The sequence below is a fragment of the Macrosteles quadrilineatus genome, unplaced genomic scaffold, assembly GCF_028750875.1.
Source record: "Macrosteles quadrilineatus isolate MER2022 unplaced genomic scaffold, UCM_ALF_1.0 Scaffold_6__1_contigs__length_79288215, whole genome shotgun sequence".
NCBI lineage: Eukaryota > Metazoa > Arthropoda > Insecta > Hemiptera > Cicadellidae > Macrosteles > Macrosteles quadrilineatus.
In genome coordinates this window covers 76,034,203-76,057,105 of record NW_026542599.1, presented here as the reverse complement: position 1 = coordinate 76,057,105, position 22,903 = coordinate 76,034,203, and the positions used below count along the sequence as shown (strand labels likewise).

The following is a 22,903-nucleotide window of genomic DNA, read 5'->3' as shown; positions in this document are numbered from 1 at the left end:
TATTTTAGAAAATATAAGTTAAATACATCTACCACTGATCTCCAAAACAACTGAACTGTAAGTTACCGCTTAAACGGCACAATTGAAGAACCATCTTTCCACATTTATACCTTATTTTTTACTAACTTTAGTTCTTTTTCTTTAGTTATATTTTACAAACAAAGCTTTGTAGTAGTTCCCTTTAATAAAAAAATAAACTTATTATTTTATGGAAAGATTGAAGTTTTAATAATAAATCACATTGAACAATAGTGTATTTATTAAAAAATCTGTACAAATGTACAAACATGGTGTTGTACTATTTTTACTTATAAATACAGTTTATAACACTACTTTACCAAATACAATAACACACAGTCAATTCAAGTTTTAAAATTCTAGCAACTCGACTATTATTTAATCGTACAAAATATTTTCTGTAGACTCGACAAAATGTAGAAAAAGCAAAGTAAAAATGCAATTACTCTTACATTCCGTAATAACTTAGGTAATAAATAATTAAATGCCAAATATTTTATCACAATTTTATAAATTAGTTATTGAAGACGAACAAAAATGTATCTTGATGTTATCAATAGTTTTAAAATTAGGCCTAGTTATACAAGTATAAAATAAACACAAAGAACAAAGTACTATTAAATAACCTAAATGTAAAGTACACTTAACAAAGAACATCGGGAAATTGTTGCATGGTAGGAACTTGCTTAAGGATTTAGAAAAAAGACTTGATTTAAATCAAAAACGTAAGGATAGCTTTTTATCAACCATACAGTAAACTAGTAAACACAATAATTGTTGTTATTTGCGTTGTTTAAGCCTTAGTATTTAAGGAACATGTTAAATAATAAAACTTAATACATCTCTTTAGGTACAAAGTAACAATTAATGTAACTTATCTTAAACCAAAACTTATATTCAATGTTGCCTTGCCATGGCACATTAAACACAGCTTAAATTGGCTTGCAGGTTTAAACTGTGTCCGAACATTGCGTAATTATTGCAGCAACAATTCTATTTTCTCACTTATTCCTTTGTTATTCTGGTTCTTTTCCGTTAATTCACTACCACTACTTTTATATTGCAATTCTAAAATTTTTAACAGTTAGCCTAGTCTATGAATATATCAATTATAAAATGAAACTATTCTAAACTAACCTAACCAACCAAACTTGCAGATTATGAAAAAATTATGATAGTGAATAAACGGAATAGCAATAAAAAAGTAGTAGTAGTAAAATAACGGAAAATGAACGATGTTCTTACTTTATTCCAGAGGCGGCTGGTTAATGAAACCTCTACTCACCCATTCACAATATAGCAACAAAATGCACATTTTAAGTGTTCAACTAAATACGACAGCCTATTTTTTTAGTGCTTCCAAAATTTAGGATCATTTCCACAATGGAGAATTAGCAGATGCTAGGACGTTAAGCTAATAGGCAGGGGTTTAGATCTTAACCACAAAGTTTTGACGCTCAACTAAAAATACACCGATCACAACGCTGCCTTTAAGATTTAATGCTGCAATTTTAGACAGTACGATAATGTTAAAGAGTAGGTCCATGTGTGAAATGAAACATTATGAACTGATGTGTTCGTGTTGACTATCAGTAAAAAGCAATTTGATTGGGTTTTTGTTTTAACAAACATAAAAAAAAAATAAAATGTGTCAATTAGATGCTTTTGTGATTGTCTTATCATTGCTTATAACAAGTAACATGTCCAACCGGTCTAGATTATTGATTCTTTTTAGAGCATTCGAATAGGGGTTTTTAACTGACCAGCCGCCACTAGTTTGTTCTAAGACAATTTTTTAAATTCAAATCTCAAATTCAATCTGCATACCTACTTTAGCTGTATAACTATTGGTGGCAAGGCATAGGGTGTTAAACACTTTGTTTGAATTGAAACTCAAACAATACAAACACAAGCTTTACTTGGGCTAAATAAATGCACAAATCTCCAGTGAATACTGTACTGTGACAGGTCTACATGGAAAGGCACACGCATATAGGCATTGGACTGACAAGCCCTATCAATGTCACATTAGCACTGGATCCATGATACTTATCCTACATAAACACAACTGTGGATGATTTATTACTAGTAGAGTTCTCAACCGTGAATATTGTGCCAATAACTCCTTCACAATATCTAGTGTAAAAACGCTATACCAAGGTTTTGTTTTCTAAATTTTATATTTAAGTTTGCTTTGTCTTTGTAGCCTACTTCTTCAAAATTTACTGTCAAAATTGCACGATAAACAGTTTGAATCGACTAGTAAGGGCATAAGTAAATTGTTATCAAACATCAGCTTGTGTTTCAATTTTTGAGATAATTTTAAAATTTATCCGGATGGAATGTGAAACCTTGACAAGCACTCGTTACTCGTCCTCTTCCAAACTTCATGGATACCTAAATACTTACAATATGGACAAGTTTTATCACAGAATGTTAGTCGGAGTCGTCTGACTGAGAGTGTTTTCTCTTGAGAGACTCTCGTCGTGTGTTCTCACTGCATCTTGCCACCCTCTCAATGTATTTGTTCATCTTGAACCTCAGGCGACTGATGGACCACGGACCAGAGTAGATACAAAGTACTCTCACGTTGTCAGAGTATTCCAAGTTGGGCAAAATCTGAAACGGAGAGAATTAAAATACTGCAATAAACATATATGTTTATTACTTGACATCCCAAACAAATAGCACTTAAATTGCTGTGTATTTATTTTTTATACCCTTATCAAAACAGTTTCTACAAAAACATAAAAACCTAAGAGCTAGCTACATTTGCAACAAATGCACACCATTGAAAACACATAATAAATGACCATTTTTGCCGAGCTCTAGCTTTAACATGATGGTTAACACTATCATTTTATCCTCCAACTGGTATTCTTATATTCAAAATTGCCGCGGATAAAAAGTATGGGAATCTGAATTGGACAATATAATAAAAACACAGAGGGATTTTTATTCAAAAATATAAACAAGATGGTTGGGATTTTTGCTGAACAAGATAAACAAAAGGGCATGATTTACTTAGGGATGTGCAATACAGCATTTTTTTTTTGTCCAATGCGATTCATTTCTATGCAGCACCAGCATGATTTTGATTTTCTTTCAAAATTTATTTAAAACTTAACTTGCGTTACCGTAATGGATGATTTACCAAAAATCTAACCTGATGCTGATGGACACCGCTGATTTTATGGTTGGCCAAAGAAAATCTAGACTTAACTAACAATTCGAATAAGCCTATACCAAAGCAATTTGTACTATTATTGACCTATATAAAAAAAATGTGTTTCCTGGGTTAACTTAAACCGTTGCATAACCCTCCGAGTGTTAAGCGTCGCGTAATCGACGCACAACACACCCGCCGCGTCGCTTTTGCGACACACAAACATCGTTTACGGCGAAGGCTCTGGGACTGATTGAATCCAGATTGAACTGGATCGAGATTGGTATCATTGTTTTCAGTAGATTCTAAGCTTTCTCCTGATGTCTGTTTCTAGATGCTTTTCATTTTAGTTCCCAAAATATTATAGCAGACAGATGACGTGCGTATTTGTAAACAACTTGGTTAACCTCGCACCGATGACTGATGCGTTATTACGTTTATCATTGTTTTAGTGTTAAAAATAAAAAGTAGTGATATATGTGGTGCATTATAAGAAGATTTAAGTGATTTTGAAGGGCTGGTTGATGATCCTGAAGAAGTAGGTAGTGATATTGATGTAAATTATCCGCCAGATTCCTAGATATGGTTAGGCTATGCATTCTTAGCTAACGCTAAATGTACGAAATCTGTTTTTCACCCATAACTTATTTATTTGCAAACCTACTTCCTTATATGATTATATTTTTGGAATCCTCATAAGATTTAGAACAAAGTGGCTATTTTCAGATATTTGTAGACCTAAAATTATAAAAATTTATTGAGTGCAAACATAAAATTTTTTCATTTAGGCCTATTTTGTAATTTTTGAGAAATGTTAACCCCACATTGAAGCCCATAATTTTCCAAACAAAATTATATATAAAACAGTATTCTTTAGAGTGTTTTTAAGTTTTTAAGATACATTTTAATAAAACCCTGCGATTGCGCAATAAATGGGCCGACATTAATACCATTACTATGGACACGGAGGGATAAAATAATACAGGGCTAAATATAAGTACATTTCTGTAATACGTAATGTAAAATACTTTAGTAACTTCAGTTGTTTCTGTGTAAAGTATTCCGTCTTCAACCCATTGTAACATTTTTGAAGCTGAAATAAAACACTGAATTATATATAGACATTATTTTAAGTTCGTTTTACCATAGACTAAGCAACACAAGTAGACTCCTCATCCCATTGTAAATTTTGAAGCTTGTTTTTCATGTCCAGTTCATGTACGTCCACACTGATCGCTGGGGTAGACAACATTTTGCTTATATTATTTTAGGGTTATTTTAATGATTTGTGCTTTACTATTTGGTTATATAACTAGGGGACCAGTTATTCTTTATTATTAAATCGTTTTATATGATTAAATGAGGTTTTAAATGACTGAAATAACAAGAAACAAATTGTAAACAAAACATAACCTCTACAGTTGGACGTACATTACAAACAATAAAATTGGCTTCAGCTGTTCCATAAGGATGACAAATCTACTAAGGGAGTATGATTTATCTATGGTTTTACCTACAAACTGTGGTAATACATAGGCTATTTTTAGCGTATGACAGGTTAACCGCAAAATTGGTTACCGGAAACGGCTTTTCCCCCTTTATTTTTGTTAACAGGGGTTCTAATGTATATTGAAGCATCCTGAATCAAATCGTGATCAACATCGAATCAAATTGAAATTTAAATGCATTGCACACCACTAAAATTACTACTGAACAGTGAACCCAATAATAAAAATACTGGTATGGTATTTAATGTTATACAATTATTATAAAAATACATTTTACTTTGTAGTTTTAATATCCTCTAACCTTGGGTGTGAGCAGGAAGCATTGAGCAGAGTTAGCTTTCTCAACAGTGTTCACCATCAGCTTGAACACCACTCTCTCATTGTGCTCATCCATACCCTGAAAACAGAACATTGCATTTAACAACATTTACAAGACAAGAGGTAAAATTACAATGAATATTGTATACTCAATAATTCAATTAAGTTTAATGTTTTCTTACTTTTTATTCATTCTGTTGGCATGCAAATTGAAAATATGTAGGCCTAACTGTTGTGTTTTATCGAAGGCCTATTTGTTGTGCCTTATCTTAGGCTTACCTGTTTTATTTTATTGTAGGCCTACCTATTGTGTTTTATCGAAGGCCTACCTGTTGTATTTTATTGTAGGCCTACCTATTGTGTTTTATCGTAGGCCTACCTGTTAGTTGTGTTTTATTGTAGGCCTACTTTTTGTTTTATCGTATGCTTACATATTGTATTTGATCATTATTACCTGATTGATCTCGTCCACACATCTGAAAGGCACGGTGGTGAGTTCCTGCAGAGACAACATATAGATGGCAGTGGCCACCGCCTTCTCTCCCCCGCTCTGAGTGTGCGGACCGAGCTTCTGCAGACGACTGGACTCTCGGAACTGAACCTGTATGCTGATCCCGTACTTGCTGTATTCGTCCTACAGGCAAAACTTGATCAGTAGGCTCAATAATATAAAATATTTCCACTCTGTGATGTATTTTTGGGAGTCAGCAACTAGATTTCAATGTAGCTACGACAAAGTTTCTTTCGAACGAGACGTCTATAACTGAATTGCAATCCCAGTTGAACTTAGCAATCTGAAGGTGTAGACAGCAGAGAAAAAATACTTTAACTGTCTCGATTATACCATTAACTATTGGTTGACTGAAGTAAACATCCCATCTATAAGGACCAGCTGTCCCCGATTTTTTACTAAAAAAGTATGTATTAGTGTGAGCCAATTACAGAATGTGCTACTGAAGGAACTGTAGAGTCTAAAATTATTGTTTCTACATTATTATTTGTCGCTGAGAGTTGATTGGTCATAAGAGTTGCTAGAGCTCACAATAAGTCGTTTCATCAGTTTGACTTGGTAGAAACATCTTGTGTATTTGACATAAATTAGTAATTTAGATCACACAATCTGTTATTAACGTATTTAATTTTAATAACTGATGACAACTTTAACATGGGGATGGAATGTGGGGATGTATCAGTAGTCAAAGTTTATACTAAGTTTACACATTAGGATATATCAACTAAATTTACTACATCAACTTAGAAGCCCCCCGTCTCACCTGGTTCTCCGGAACCTCCAGCGAGACCTCTCCCACGCAGTTGATCAGACAGAAGAAAGAGCTGAAGTTTGCGTTGATCCTCTCCAACAGGTGTTGCACCTGAGGTATCCACTGGTTCCGGTTGTTCTCCATGCGTTCTTTTATAGTCTCTAACTGCTTCTCTGGGTTAGCCACCTGACGTTCTAGATCTTCTATGGTTTTCTTTGTCTTATCGTACTCTTCCAAAACCTAGGAAAAAGAACATTGCAGGAAGCTGCAAGTGATTTGGCAACTCAAAATTTTATTACAACACTGTGAATAAAGGGAAGGGAATAGGTAATATACAGTGGAATGTTGATTATCTGATCTTTGGTTGTTCCTTATCTGCAGATGATTGAGTGAGAAGAAATCACATCTGTTGAATGTTATGCCTGGACATCATGGTGAATCTTTCCCCACAAAAACCTTTAAACTTCATTTCTGTACTTATACATGTGTTACTGTTCCATTCCTCTAACCCTTTATGTCTTGGTGGTTGAGTTGACAAATATAGCTTTGTTTTATTTATTACAATTGCAGTAGTGGTGTTTATAATTTATTTTTGTTTTTTATCATTTGTGATAACGACTCAAAAAAAGTGGTTTTAATGGATATCAAAGTGCATCTCGATCACAAGGATAACCTTAAATTCTGTTGTTTTCAAGTAGGAAGACAAGCACAAATAAATTTCATATCAATTTCCTAAAACAATAGAAGTCTTAACTTACCGACTCTCTTCCCCCTCCCATACACCTCACTCGGGCCGTCGCCTCAGATATCTCCCTCTCCAGGCCATTCAGGTCATCCGGGAGATCAGCAAACTCCCTCCGGAGAGCCGCGTCTGTTGGAGTCTTCCCCCCGGACATCTCTTGTGCTTTGGCCTTTGCTCTCTCCCAAGTTCGCGATACTTCTCTCAGCTCGTGCTCGACGTTTTCCAGCATCCTCTGAAAAATGTTTGTTCAAGTGACGTTTAGAAGTTGAATTACTAAAAAGTACAGGGATAGTACAAAGAAGTGTTTTTTTAACCCATCATTGGTAAACTATATATTTATTGGACCTAATGTAAAATAAATACATTTCAGAACATCGATAGCCTAAAAAATTCTTATCCAACTGGGGATTTAATGCCAACAATTCTTTAATAACTAAAAGAGTCTCTTCACTTCAATAAGTACCTTGAAAGGGCTTAACTGTATTTAAACAGTTCCTGAATGCCTGTTCCATTTTTCTCCAACTCCCAGGTTTACTACATCCTAACACCTACACAATATAATTAACGTTTCCTGAACTGATAAAAACAGTTTTCATGAGGTAAAAGAAATTTTAGTTTCACTTGTTTATTGAAATCTATTCAAATAGGTACAATCATAAACATGATTTAGGAACAGAGGAGAGAGTTTTTGCAATGTACAATTACCAATACCGGTACAAGAATTTGAACTGTTCATATTACACGGAAAGTTTTTTAAAACTAAGGTTAAATAAACCAAAGTACTTGACATATAAATGTTTATAAGGGTTTATTAAAATTAAGGTATTTTGATTTTGTTTTGAGCATAAATTATAGCAAATACAAGTCAATCACAACTTACATTAGCGTTATCCACTTTACTTCGAGCCTCTGCAGCATCTCTCTTTTTCGCGTCGAGAATCCTTTGGTAGTGAGACTTTTTTTGAACATTTGTTAGTTTTTTCGAGAAGCAGCTCTGTGTGTTTTTTAAATACTTGATGATTTTTCTTGGCTCTGAAGTCAACGCGATGACAAATTTCTGAAAGTAAAAAAATTTTTCTAAAAAAGAACAAAGCAATTTCCCAGGCCTATAGCTACCAATATTAAATAAATACTGATACGTTTTATATAGCTGGATAGAATTATTCACTATTAGTAAATCTACCGACTCACATTAGCTTCAGCTTTTGCTTTGGATATTTCTTCTTCAGGATCAATTTCCACTTGCTGAATGACTTTTTGCAGCTCACTCTTTCTCATACCCAATCTGGTTCTTCCGACCTTCAATTTCTGCAACTCTTGGTCCAAATCTCGCTTCTTTTGTCGCAAGTCGTTTGTTACTCGTTCAATACTACTTATGTTTGCCATCAGTGCGTCTTTATTTTTCATAAGCCCCTCAAGTTTTTGATGTTCTTTTTGGATACTGAAACAAAGACAGTGTTTCTAAAAGAGACTATTTTACAGAAGACATATATTTCACACAAAAAAGTTGAACAACTTAATAATTGGCTAATGGAAGTGATTGGAAAAATTACCACCTAAATATTCAAGACTAAGACGACTATCTTTTCCTTTGTATGATTTCTTAGTTTATTGGGCTTGGTCCTGGCTAATGAAACAGATGGTCTTAGTCAGGAACAAATATCATAAGGAATCTCACTTCATTCTATACTCTGTTATTCATATTCAACTTCAAGGTGGAAAGAACAGCTGGAATGTCTGGGGAAAGAGTAACATTGGTATATCAGCATAGTGTTGGTGGAGCAGAGCTATCGAATCATCAGATTACTGTCCACAGCTGTAAGTAACAACTAACAAGTGTGCAATAATTGATAAACTCGACATTGACACTTTTAGTAAGATACAATGTAATGTAGGTATATATTTTGCTACTGGCCTAACTATTTGATTGCCTACCTTCTCCTGTATTCAGCAATAGCGGCAGTGTTGGTAGAGCCAGACAATAGAAAACTGTCTCTGACGTTCACGATGCGTGAAGACCTTTCTCCTGAGTACTTGGAATATCTCACCAAGTAATGCTGTGAATCTGCAAACAAGGCAAGTTACTGTTAATAATGACATAAATATCTCATCTGTAGTTAAATTCTCCAGGATAAACATTGTGTTTCGCTGTATTGCAGTTGTTACTCTTCTTTCAAACCAGACAAAAAAATCTACAATCATACGTACTAATCACACATATTTGGCAGAGTTTGTAAGTAAAACTATTAAAAAAAAGTCAATTGTTCCAAATTAAACTTTAATTAGTTGCAAACATTGAGAACCATTTGATAACTTGACATATTCAACGCACCTGAGAAGTAAGATCGAATCTGTCGAGGTATTTTGTCAGCCATCAGTTCAGTTTTTTTGTTCCCAAGGGGAATCTGATGCAAAGCGAAGTTTGCACAGAGATAGTTGAGGATCGCATTAGGACCTTCCATCTTGTTGATGATGTAATCCGAGAAGCCAAACTCTCTGTAAAAATACACTGACTTCAGATTCTGATGTGGATAAACAATTTAAATTGTACTGCTCACTGCAGTAGTTAGGCTGGACAAGTACAGGTTGTATTTGTAAAGAGCAGCCTTCATTGCTCACCTTTAGTCATCTTTATTTGCCTAACCTCAGCTCAATATTCCTGAACAGTTGGACTCGCAACAATCCGATATTTGGTAGGCTGACACACTCAGTAATCCAAATTTATTTAGTTAGGAAACAAAAGGGATCAATTTATGTAAAATCGTAATCTTACTTGATGCTCCTCAGGTCCAGAGGAGGCCTGTAGTTCTCACTGGCCGGGCTGTTGTAGTTTCTAGTTACCACAGCTGCGTTGATGCTAAGTCTCATACCATCTCTGACTGTCTTGAGCAACTGATTCATATCATTCTTGTCTTCGCACACAAACATAACCATTTCTCTGTGGGGTATGGAGAACTCTACAAACTTGGCCGCGTCTTGTTCGCAGTTAATCTAACGGCAGACAATTGTGACAAATGAGTTAGGTTGTAAGAAAAAACACATATGAAGTAATATTAGATTATTAGGTTACTTATATTGGAAGTATTGAAAATAAGTAAATACCCCCTTGGTACGCTCATGACTCTTCTGGTGCTCATCTGATCTTTTGGTTGTAGTGAAAAATACTTAATTTTTGGGTTTAGATACGAACACATTTTAAATTTTTTGTCTTTTCCCAGTGGGTTGGGAAACGCTGATCCAAGGTCCTTAGAATCAATGATAAACACTAAAGTGAGCAGAGTTCAAGGTAACAAATACACACCTCTAACATGATTGGTCCGTAGATGTGTTTCCTGAACTTGTCTCGGTTGTCCTCTAGCCACTGGTAGGCTTGATATGTGGCCGGGAATCTCTGCTTCAGGACTTCTAGCTTTTTATTGGCCGCCGACTCTTCTCTCTGCAGCGCTCCCTCTATTCCTGAATTGACATAGTTTTTGTTGTTTATGTTGCCAGTTAGAACATAAAAAAGTATAGAGGAAACAAAACAAGGTAATAATGTAATTTTAATTATGATTTACTGAGGTTTCCATTAAATCACCTTTTTACCCCACCATGTTAAACCAAAACATAGGTTAACCTGAACCATGGTTCAGCTAACCAAATAAAAAAAAATCATGATAAAGATTAAAATCAATTATAAAATTAGCTGAATCAATAACTGTCGGTCAATGCATGGGCATTTACCCTGGGTTTGTAAAAGGAATATAGTAGAGCAGTCGACAGCATGGATTTCCTACCAACATAAAAGATCAAGATCAGGAATCAATTATCAATTATTTCTCTAGATTTAGGGAATCCACTGACAGGAAATTTCCAATACTTACATCAACTCTTTGTTTTATACTTTGATATTACTAGATCACTGTTGTTTTACTTACTATTTTTTGTCCTAGTGACTTCACTTATGTTTTGTTCAACTTCTCGAGCCTGCCTCTGCGCTCTCAGCAGCTCCTCACTCTTAGTGGCCAACTGTGGCTGCATGCCTGACACTTGCTGCTGTAGCCTCGACTCTGAAACATCGTAAACACACCATTAGATCCAACAATGATCTGAGTGAATACCGGCTAAAGTAATGTGCCGACAGTGAAAAGGAATTCCCACCATTTCCACAAAAAAGTGCAATTGGTAAACGTTTTTTGACTGCATCTAACATAGTCAATATTCTTTTGCCGAACCCGAACAAAGATGCTGTTAGTGAGACAAGAAGTATCATGAGCAATTCATAAAACATCTTCCTAATGTCAGCAACATTCAAAGACAACTAGCAGACAATTGCAAACAACACAAGCATTTACTGCAATCTAATAAAGGAACGATGGACAAATAAAATTTTAGATCAAAAATTCTTTTCCACTATTGATAAACATTTAATTAAACACATAATTTGTGTTTTTCCAAGGATTTGTTCACTATAATGGACACTCCAAATGAATATGACCACACACATACTTAACTTACCATCTTAAGTATATAATTGCCTTTTTGAAGATAACAGTTCAAGTGTAAACAAATGTTTTAGGCAGTGCTCGATTTGTAAAATATGAAGTGCCGGAACTGTTACCTATTTATGGCAATATGTTTATTGTTTATCATTTTTAAAGAGAGGTACCAGAATTCCTTTTCTCCGTGATTACATTTTGACATTTCGACTACAATTTGAGCACTGGTTTTAGGTGTTGTTAGACTTTTTTTTTATTTTCAGTCCATAAATAAATGTAATAAGGGAGTGCAAAGATTTGTAAGATTTGAATTTCAATAAAAAATTACAATGAAGAGTATTAACAAAATGGACTTATATAATTGAGAAAAGCTATCTCTAGAGAGTTTAAGTTCTCAGCCAAATTGAGAAGATTGTCATTGAGAAGGGTGCAGTGAATCAACTAAAATTTGCAAACGCACAAAAGAGCATCAGTTAAATTTTCTTCACTTTGATTTGTAAAGAAGTACTGTAGTTGTTAATCATTACACATACTAGTAAATGATTAACCAAGACTATGCTGACATGCTGACAATATAAAACAAAAAATGAAGTGCGAACAATTCACACCTTTCTCAGGCTGAATAACAGTCTCCAAGTTTCTTATCTCCTCCTCCAAGCTGCTGATTTTCTCGCTCCGTTTCTTTGCTGCTTCTAGTTTATCTTTCAATTGGTTCTCAATACTTCTCATCTTGTCTTCACCTTCCTCTATCACACCCAGAATGTTTCTGCCGGCTGCCATTCCGTCTCCACTCAGTTTGATCTAGAAAGAAGAGAATGTTTACTATTTGAATTTACAGCCAATTTGAGTACTTGGTTTTTTCGTCCCAACTTCAACCCGAGTGTCGGGTCCAGAGCCAGCTTATACATCACTTCTGTCTAGCTCTAGAGGGTTGCAATCATCACAGAAGCTAAAAGTTAATGATTGGTGGGATTTAAACCCGTGACCTCGGGGACTTAAGACCCACTAAACCAGCTGTCGCAACCTAAGACTGACCTACAGTTAATCAATAGTTTCATTATCTTCATCATCTTACTCATTTTCTGATACTTTATTGTACAGTAAAACCCTAATAAACTGAAGTAAAAGGGACAAAGCAGTTGCGGATAACCTTATCAATATAATTTATGCCTTTTCAAAAGTTAGCCTACTGTAACAAATTCAAACCTAAATGAAATTGTTTCCCAAATGAGCAAATAACCATAAGAATGAACTTTTAACAAACCTAATGAAGCAAAATCCGAACACAATTTTTTTTGTAATGTTTATGTTAACGTTAACACGCAACAACAGATTTATAATAATTGCTTTCACCGTGTCCATTATTTGCAAACCCTTTACTCATAAATAATTGATATTTCAAACACTAAACAACACGTTTTACGTTAGGTTAAATCCAAGGGTTGAACGATTGTTAACTCGCAACAACAGGTTTATAGGTTAAGATAAGTTGTTGTATCCATGGTAAAATGGAATGACGAATAAACACTACAACAGATGACAGTAGTCGTAGTATCTAAGTGTTGCCAACTTGTTTTTAAGCATACACGTATTACGTGCTTAGTACAATCACACTTTTTTGTATTGTTTGGTTGAAATCCTGGAGTGCAAGAAAGTATAAATTGAGTGTGGGAAAGTATGAATCAGCTCCTTTGCAAGCTATAATTATTGCAAGCAAGGCCACTTTGCCAGATAACTGTAGGAAAAGTATTTTATATTTTACTTATCTTACCTCTTTTTGAATCTCTCTTTCGACTGTTTTTATGTTGTCTTTGACTCTTTCAATTTCTCGTTCAAATGGCGCCAAGCTTTCTTCCGCTTCTTTCTTGATACCTAAAATCTTCTTCCTGTCTTCTTGTACCTGAAAAAGCCCACATCTGATCATTAAGTGAATTCACACAACCAAGTGTAAATCTAGCCAAGATAATGTAGAATGTCTAAGCCTTTTAGGCGACTTATGACTTGTCAACAAAAGCAAGCCATTTGTGTCAATGATAAATATTTTAAACCTAAATAGGTGTTAATACCATAGAACAGTTACCGTAGAATACACTCACCCTTTTCTTGGATTCTTCTTTTTCACTCACATCCAACCAAGCTTTCTTCTTCTCTAAAATCGCAACCTTTTTCATCATTTCTTGTCGTTCCATAATTGCTTTCACTTCATTTTCCAACCTGAGAATAAAGCAGCACTTAAGTATACAGCAACAACACAACATTTTTAACAAAAACTTAGTGAATCAATTAATTGCAATAACTCAGGTACTTGATTAAATTATTTGTATGTCATTATAATATTTGTGTACACCAAAAAGCAGCGGATGCCTCAAGAAGACATGATTGAAGCAAAGTATGGCATAAAGTAAAATTCGCTAAAAAAGTTGTACAAAAACAACATAAGAACATTGTGATGTTTATAAAATTTTCAAGTGAGATGAAAATAAAAGGACCAGGTTGTTTTAAAATGCAAACAACATTGAATGCGTAGCAATAAGGTTGAAATCTTATTGTTACGCTATTACTATTTGGCTTGAGATTTGTTCACACAAAAATTTAGATGGACAAAGAAGGATGCACATTTCATTCAACCAAATGGGGTAATTAGACACATTGAAACTTACCTACTAATCTTTTTCTTCTCAGATTCAAGATTTTGTCTCAGTAACTTGGTTTTCGAGGCCAAGTTAGTTTCTTGGTTCCTCAAGTCTTTCAAATTGTCATGCAGGTCAACGATTTCTTTGGAACCTAAAAATATTTTTTATCAGTAAAACAGTAATTTCTACACAGCGATTGTTATTACAGGTGAAATTTCTACATCAATAGGATTAAGGATGCATCATAGAGCAAAAGGGCCAAGGGGTAAAAGATGAGTTTTACAAAGTATTGTGAAAGTTGTTTTTATTACTGCGCTAATTTAAAAACAAGTACGACAAGGGTAGGGACCCCCGAAGTTGCCCTTGGTTCCAGTGGGCAGAGAAGTAACGATGAAAACACCTCAAGGCACATGCGCAGCGGAAAAAATTCGCAGGAAGGTTTTAATAATCGCCCGAATCCATATATTCAGGCAGAAGGACTACTGTGTGCGTTCCCACGTTTGACAACATTTTGAGCAAATTTTAGTCCGTCTGTCTGCATGAGTCTGTCTGTCTCTGTGTGGGCCATTAGCCTGGACGTTTCTTCAGATTACAGACAAGGGTGACAAAAAGGGTTTTCTTGACATAACCAACTACATTGTGCAAATAACACAACACCAATACAGTCTAATTTTAAGGCATTCATGATGAAATGGAAGGTCTGTCAGATAACAGAATATCGTATGATCAAAACTGTGTAGTAACTTAGGTATTATTCAACAAGTTTCAATAAAAAAATAAGCTCAATAATAAACCACATATTCTTACCAACAGTTTTCAGTGTATTTTCCAACAACTGTTTTGAATCCATCTTGGAAAAGTCTTGAACCCTGTCTTGAGGTAGGAACTGGCAAAGATTGTCTACTTGTATGTTCATTTGTTTTATAATTTTTTCCACCTACAAAACCCATGAATTACTTATTAACTAGTAATTATCATTAACAGGGTGTTTCCAAATTGTTTGGACACATTTTGAGTACTTGTTCCTTGGGCTGAGACAAACATAAAATGCCATATAGGCTAAGAATGGGTCTTAAATGCTTAGATTTCTGTTTGTCAGAAGGTAAAAAGAACTTACAAAGTTCCGTTCCAATATCTCAGCCATTTCAATATGGCGGCCATTTAAAATCTTAAATGCCAAATTTAATAAAAAACTTTAATATTACAAAAATTATTTTATATGCAAAAATTACACAAAAGGTAAAATGTTTGTCATCCCAAATATATTAACAATCAATTGGCTAATCACTTACCTCTTTAAATGGGACTACTTGGCCATTGATAAACCAAGTAGTTTTATTGTCAATGTTAAACTCTCTTCCAATGACGTAGTTTGAAGGTTCACTGTAAAGTTCTATTTCGATCTTTGCTTTTTGACATCCTCTCCTCACGTACGCGGATAGCTACATGGAAATTTAAACAAGGTTTAATTTGTATCATTGTTAGCCAAACTCTTAAACCAATCAGGCCAACTATGTAATTGATAGCCTTGTTAGAGATTGAACCAACAACTTACTTAAAATATAAAGTGAGTAGGCGAACTTGAACCAGTTGATGCTTACATAAGTTTTACGGCCTACATTTTTTATTGCCACTTAAAATAAAATTAAAATTTTCCTTTTCAAAAATCTTGTATTTTTAGTGGTCACAAACTGTTCAACCCAGTACAAACGAAGAATTTGTTACAGAATGCTAAAATGTATTTAAAAATATTCATCACTAACAACTTATGTTTAGGGATAAACTTAAAAGGACATTTTTATCGCTTTATAAATTTTTATATGTAGCCTACATATAAGGTTGAGACAAATAGATGAATGAATGAATTCTTTATTTCAGTACAAAGTAGGCCTATTAAATGATGCAAAAACAAAGTATGAAATAAAATCCCAAAATGGGCTAATGCCTGTGGTACGGAATCAAAAGATTGCTAAATGACATGCGCAGGATTGATACGCCATAAAATTCTATTTAGGCCTACATATAATTATTTGAATACATCTTATTTGCAGCCAGGCTTTTAATCTTTATGCTATACTACGCTCTTTCTACTGTTAAGTAACCTGATCGTTAGAGTGTTATCTGGAGCTAGCATGGGGCCCAACTTAAAAACTCCAAAGTAAAAATAAATGCAAGCTTTTTTGCTGCTTGTGGTCTAACTTATTGCCAAATAAAATCAGAAATATACGTCAAGCATTGCTAAAATGTGGTAGGCCTTGGCCTATGAGTTAGCATTAACTTGCCATTTACTACCTACAAATTATTATTAAATAAATTATTTAAACTCACCAAGTGAATGTGTAGGCCTAAAGTTACACTCGGTATTCTATGGTTTCACCATAAAAAGACACCAAAGACTGACATAGGCCTTATCATTAATTCTCAGTCCACTCACCTGTTTTGCTCTGCCAATGATACTCGTTTTCCCTCCGAGTCCGAGGACAATTGCATTGACCAAGGAGGACTTCCCTGTACCATTAGGCCCAACAATCATATTCAGTTTTGCACAAGGATAACATTCTACACCGGTTTCATTGTATGTCCTAAAACAAAAAAATAAAATGATGCATTATTACTTATTAGATAGTTTTCTTAGGATAATTAAGTTTCTGTAGGCAGTGGTAAGTACTGTAGCCTACATTGAGCGCCTCACCCCCCCCCCCCCCCCACAGAACCAGTACATGTGAGCCCCCTTCCCTCCAACCAAAACTTTACCACTTACGTTTTATTTATTTACCTCAGCAAAATCTGTGATTCCAGAAAAATCCAAAATAAATCTCGTTGACGTGTTTTGATTGCCTCCCTTAGTCATGGAAACATCGTCACCGTGTTCCGCGGTGGGGCCAAATCTTGAATATCTCCTGGGTTTATGTAGACATGATCATAGTCTCCCGTTTTCATTGGAAACTAAGTTTATTCATCGTTTTCCATGACGTGGCAGTATCTTGTACATCATCTGGGGTCTTGAAAACATCATCATTGTCTCTCACGCACGGGTCATGAAAATGACGTAATCTTTTTCTCCGACTACGTCAAATTAATCATGAATATATTCTTCAGTTTTGAAGACACAATCTTCGTCACCCGCGGTCACGGAAACAACGTAATCTTTTTAAACGATTGCGTCAAAATCATTACGGTATGCCTAATATCTCATTTGGTCTTGAAGACATCACGTTCGTCTTCCGAAGTCATGGAGCACCTCAGTGTCCCTGGACCTCGGCCCCGTTCCCGCACGTGGGTGTTATTTACACCACTGACTGTAGTCCTAACTTAAATACTAAGTAAATAGGTAGCCTACCTAGGTAAATTAATATCCTAGAGTTAATTTTAAGGGTTGTGGAGAATAATCAACGGTTATCGAGCTACGAAATCTGAAAGTGTTTCCAGTTCCTTTGAGACTTAACTTAGGTAATGTAATTTTCACTCTCATTCACAAATTCAATGAAGAAAAAGGTAGGCCTACTTTGGTAGCCTATTATAAGAAGGCTGCCCTTGTAGGCCTATAGTGTGCTGCGGTTATTCCCTGCAGCGTGTTCAGGTTATCATAGATATGTTTGTAGGACTTTCCTCGTTTTGTTATAAAATGAACGATACCAGTGAGTCATAATTTTGCCCTCCAAATCCCCTCTAAGTAGGCCAAAGTCAGGTTGTTGACCGGAGCGTGCGAGACAGAAATCAAAGGCCGCTAATCGTAATAATGTCAAATTTGGACTGTAAGACAATCAAAGTACGCCTATGTTATTTCCAATTATATAGTTATTTTTGGTCTCCGGTAAAAAATATCCATCTAAAATAAGTGGCCTCCGTGTAATACCAAGAAAGTAGAGAAGTAGCAAGAAAAAATATTGTTTTGGTTGAAAGGCCTAGGCCCCACTCAACCAATAAGTTATCTTTATTTAGTAGGCTAGGCCTTGGTAGGGCCTAGCCTATTCTTTCTACTTATTTAGTAAAACCCTCCACCCTCCTTGAAATTTAAATTTTATGTGGTTGTCAATTTAAATTCATCTTAAGTGATGGCTCTGAGGAGTGGGATTTTTTGACAGGGATTTTCAAAACTCATCCTTTTTCCGGGTATTTCTCCTATTATGTTATCAATCAATCAATCAATTATTATCAATTATTTAAGATGGGGACGCCACTATGTGCGTATTTTAACCCAAATATGAGTGAAGGATGAGTGTAGGATGAGTGGCGCGATCTTGTAGTCTTGTTAGTGACTAAGGTCGACATGTTCCTTAGACACAGCTGTTAATTAATAGCCCATACAGCTAATGGCAACTAAGGGACCTACAGTTTATAGTGGAATCCGAACCACATTTTTTCCTTGTAATTTACGAATTGGTCTAATTATCAGGATAGTACTGCGGATAGTCGTAGTACTCACTAGTGCGGACGTTAATCCACACCAGGGAGCATCGTATCCACAGTGCATCCCTATAAATATCCACAATTTGTGACCTCCTAGTAGCTGGATTACAGGACGACGCCACCCGTCCCAGTCTAAAGTTGGTAAGTTAAAGGCAGTACAAACCCATGTATACCCCCTAGTTTTGGGACGAGGAATTCAATGGAACCATCACCGCCTCCCTACGACCACCATGTTTCTATTTACAAGGGGGATGGGGGAAATGTTCCTGGAAACGGGGGGGGGGGGGGGTCGTAGGGGGGTAGCGATGGTTCCATCGGATTCCTCGCCCCAAAAATAGAGGTATAAGTAGGCCTACATGGGTTTGTACTGCCTTACACCTAGAAAATAGAATACATTTCGGATAAGAGAAAAATCCCTGTCAAAAAGTCCCACTCACCAGAGCCAAACACCTTCCTAGCCATAAATTAACAAGAACTCTACTCTACAGTTGGTTCTCCTCGGTCCTGTGAGTTTGTGATGTGAGGCGCTAGCTAAGTGGTTAAGCCTAGCATTATAGGCTACATAAATAAATTTGGTATCCTATCTAGGTTATGTAAGCTAGGCCTAGGCTAACTTATTAGTAGGCCTAAATGTCAGATACGAAATACAAATAAACACAAAGGCTATCACTATTATTCTTATATTATGCTTAACATCTAAATTATAATCAAAATAACATAATTGCTAGGGTTTCGCATGCAATTAAGTTATGGTGCATTCATAGCCCTAGGACTAGGGTTGCAAAACCAATGTTTCTCTATGCAGTACTTACAGAAAATCTTTGCAAAATATCCTAACAATCATTCCTTCGGTAAACTCTTCCATGTTTAAATTAATTACTTGTCGAAATAGAGCAAAATTTTTTATTACAATAGGCCTAGACAAAGGATTGATAATATTAAGTAACTCCCGCCATAACAAATTGCTCAGAGCAGAGCTATTTTTTTTTCTGTTCACGCACGACAAGACTACGCTCCCGCGCGATGCCACCTGATCCATCCCATAGAGTTTTATGCTACCATGGAGGTATATCTTAAATTAACAGGTATTAAATACAACATTTATGTAGGGTCATATTAAGTCAATGGTTTTTATTTTAAATCTTGTACATGTCTTTTAATTAATTTTACCATAGATAAAAACCATAGATCTACCATCTACAATCTACCATATATGATAAAACCATAGTATGATAAAACATACTCTCTTTGTAGATTTCCTATCCTTATGGAACAGTTGAGCCAATTTTACTGTTAGTTCTGTCCGGTGTACTGTAGTGTCGTGTTTTGTTTACAATTAGTTTCTTGCTATTTTAGTAATTTAAAACCTCATTTAACCAAATAAAACTATCTAATCATAAACAAAAACTTGTCCACTAGCTATACAACCTTGATAACGTAAATGTAGAATCTTATATTTTAGAAATACAAAGAGGTGTTAATTACTCGCGATTTGTTATTTATCAGTTAAAAAAATCAATGAAATATTTCGATTAAAACTGGACAGTAAATGTGAGAGAAAACAAAATACTTTGCTTGGGTGACAAAAAACATCAATTGCTTCGGGGCGGAATATTGCAAGATAAATAATGAACTGAGCTTTATTGGTTTACAATATTACAACGTTTTTTATCTGGAGAACTCGTTAAATTTGAGCCTCGGGAAAGTACGGAACGGTTATCAAATTTGAACACATTAAAAAAAGAAAATACCTACCAAATAATAAAAATACCAAATAATAAATTATTATAATATAGTTGTAAATGTAATCCTGACAAGAAAAAAGTAAAAATAAATGTATTGTTCAGCTACTAAATTATTTCATTGTTTTTCATACAAACTTTGCATTTACGACACTTTACAATGCCAATGATTGAGGTTACACTAAACCATCTATAGATTTCCAATTAACATGACATTTTTATTTAGTTAGATTTAAACATATTTGAAGACATTTCCAATTGTTATCGATAAACGTTACCGACATAGACACGTGGGTAATGGTAATGTATGTTAACGTAGTTACCGTTACAAATTATCGATACACAATATCGATACACAATATCGATACACATTACCGGTACACATTATCGATACACATTCTCGAAACACATTATTGTTACACATTATCGATACACATTATCGATACACATTATCGATACACAATACCTATTCACGTTGACAAATACGTTCCCGCACAAGTCACAATAATTTCAATAGTTTAATAATGGAATGCAAAACTGTCAAATGTTTGTGATAAAAACCGTGTTGTATTCTCTTACTATATTCTAGATTATCTTCTCTAAACAAAGGAAAATCTTTAGACAATACGCGACAATACGCGACAATACGCTCATGGGCGAAGCTCTATTCTTCGCCAAATTACTCGATTTTAAAACAAAAGAAAAAGAATTAATAATTTCCCTTGTCGCAATTGTCGCAGCCTCTCCCCAGACTTCATTATATTTTCTTCGCTTGAAACATAAAATCCCTTTGTAGACAGTCCCAATTAACCGTAATAGTGGATCTGCATCGGTTTTACAACATAACGGTGTAACAAAGAAAATACAGTTTTCTTTGTTCATTTTCAATCAGAATTAGCGTACTCAGGGGTCCCTTTGTTAAAACATCCCACTGTGGGACAATTAGTAAATACAGCAGTATAACTAATCATCAAGTTATATGTTTTACCCCAATGGCGTTAAAAGCAATTTTTTTTAATGCGTATGTTGAGTATCTTACAAAATGTCAGGGACACTATAGACTGTATAATTGACAGTGCCGAATTACAGACAAAATATCCGGGGGTACTTGTGGCCCCCGCCCCTTCACAAACATACCCAGCGGCGAAATCGTCAACATCTCCAACATGGAATTTGAAATACTGTACATAACAAATAAATTGGAGATTTTTCGCCCGGAGGGACCTCCAACAATATATTATTACCTTTTCTGAATTACGTTACGAGCTAAACAGTTTCGCAACATTTTTTCGCTATATTTCAGGAGTAAACAATACTCTGCAATAACGACCAAATAACTCAATAATACTATTATTATTTCGATTGAAAATAAAGAAACAATATAAATAAACAAGCAGTGTCCTACGCGGCATTTTTAGAGCGCCTTCAGTATAAGACTGCAATACGCACATTGTTGGGTTAAGCAGAAATAGCGAGAGTATTGAAGGCGCAAACGAAATGCTTGAAATCTGCTTTTAGCGAATTTCTCTATAGGGAAGGCTATTAACGTAGGTGGCACGGTAAGACCTAAGCCCGGGACCTATTTACTTTTTCATTTTTATGTCCCCAGAGGCCTAAACACAATTCGTTCAAATTGTTATATATGTATATACAGACAATGTATGTCTTGGCGGGACAAACTTGTGTTCATTTACAGTCAAAACATAGCTTGATGAAATTAAATATTTTCAATGTGACAACAGCACATTCTTTTGAATCAAAATGTTGTAGGCCTATATTTTGAACTTGTAGATAGTTTTATTTTATGTTTAATTAATTAATGTCTACAACCACATGCATTCATGCCCCTCGATAGTTATTACAGTATCAAGAAATATTTCATACGATAGTTCGGCTGCTTAGAAAACGACCTGCGCGCTAATGCTAAACCAATGCTGGAGGAGGTCGCTTTCTAAGCGGCCGAACTGTATTTAAATAATTTTCATGAACTATAAACACTAGTTTGAAAGTGAATTTTAATGTGTAATGTATGATTAAAGAAAATGTAAGTGGTTTATTGTAATTTATTCAAATTGAATAATTTTTCAATACCAAAAATATACAGTAGTCACAAAAAGTTGAATATCAGCTTTGGAAAATACTGAAACAAAACCAATCAATTGAATGTTTGATAAACAATAATTCCGAACGGCCTTTGACAAGTAATTTAATTATTATTAGACTAACAGACATCCCATTTAACTTTGACAATTTAATATTCCATGTTTAATGAACAAAACAAAATCATAAACTACTGACGAATCAAATATTGATGTTTTTCGTTTTGCAATCATGACACTTCTCATACATGTTATATATTACTGTACTAGTAACCTCTTTCTCATTTGGGTTAAAATATTGTAAAATAACATTATCAATGCTGCCTAAGGATATGAGAGCGCACGTCAGTGTTAGAGTTTATTTGATTAATTATGAAAAACACATTCAATTGTTATAAAAGTTAAACTATGGATGGACATTAGTAGAATAAAAGATATAATTCTTCGACCTAACTCAAATTTGCCCCTAATTCCAAAAGAACATTTTGTCATGTTAGGTCAAAGGGTAACCAACAAAGTGATGTTCA

At 34.9% G+C, this 22,903-nt stretch overlaps 1 protein-coding gene across 1 annotated transcript; it reads right to left on the bottom strand.

The window, feature by feature from the left end:
• Positions 1 to 241: 241 nt before the first annotated feature.
• On the bottom strand, positions 242 to 19,456 carry LOC128997027 (structural maintenance of chromosomes protein 5-like). Its single transcript, XM_054422605.1, has 20 exons — positions 19,348 to 19,456; positions 16,560 to 16,707; positions 15,418 to 15,567; positions 14,933 to 15,062; positions 14,153 to 14,276; positions 13,589 to 13,706; positions 13,264 to 13,392; positions 12,101 to 12,293; positions 10,932 to 11,063; positions 10,316 to 10,470; positions 9,788 to 10,005; positions 9,347 to 9,510; positions 8,950 to 9,079; positions 8,206 to 8,455; positions 7,895 to 8,071; positions 7,031 to 7,246; positions 6,285 to 6,512; positions 5,465 to 5,644; positions 4,994 to 5,089; positions 242 to 2,637 (listed from the first exon to the last, which is right to left on the bottom strand). The coding sequence occupies exons 1-20, from the start codon at positions 19,398 to 19,400 to the stop codon at positions 2,455 to 2,457; spliced, it is 3,174 nt and encodes a 1,057-aa protein (XP_054278580.1). The 5' UTR covers positions 19,401 to 19,456; the 3' UTR covers positions 242 to 2,454.
• Positions 19,457 to 22,903: the final 3,447 nt, after the last annotated feature.

Coding starts and splice junctions, on each gene's coding strand:
- LOC128997027 (XM_054422605.1), bottom strand. CDS start 19,400: ATGGAAGAGTTTACCGAAGGAATGATTGTTAGGATATTTTGCAAAGAT. Junction 16,708..19,347: donor ATATTTTGCAAAGATTTTCT/GTAAGTACTGCA, acceptor TTTTTGTTTTAG/GACATACAATGAAACCGGTG. Junction 5,090..5,464: donor GTGTGGACGAGATCAATCAG/GTAATAATGATC, acceptor TTCTGTTTTCAG/GGTATGGATGAGCACAATGA.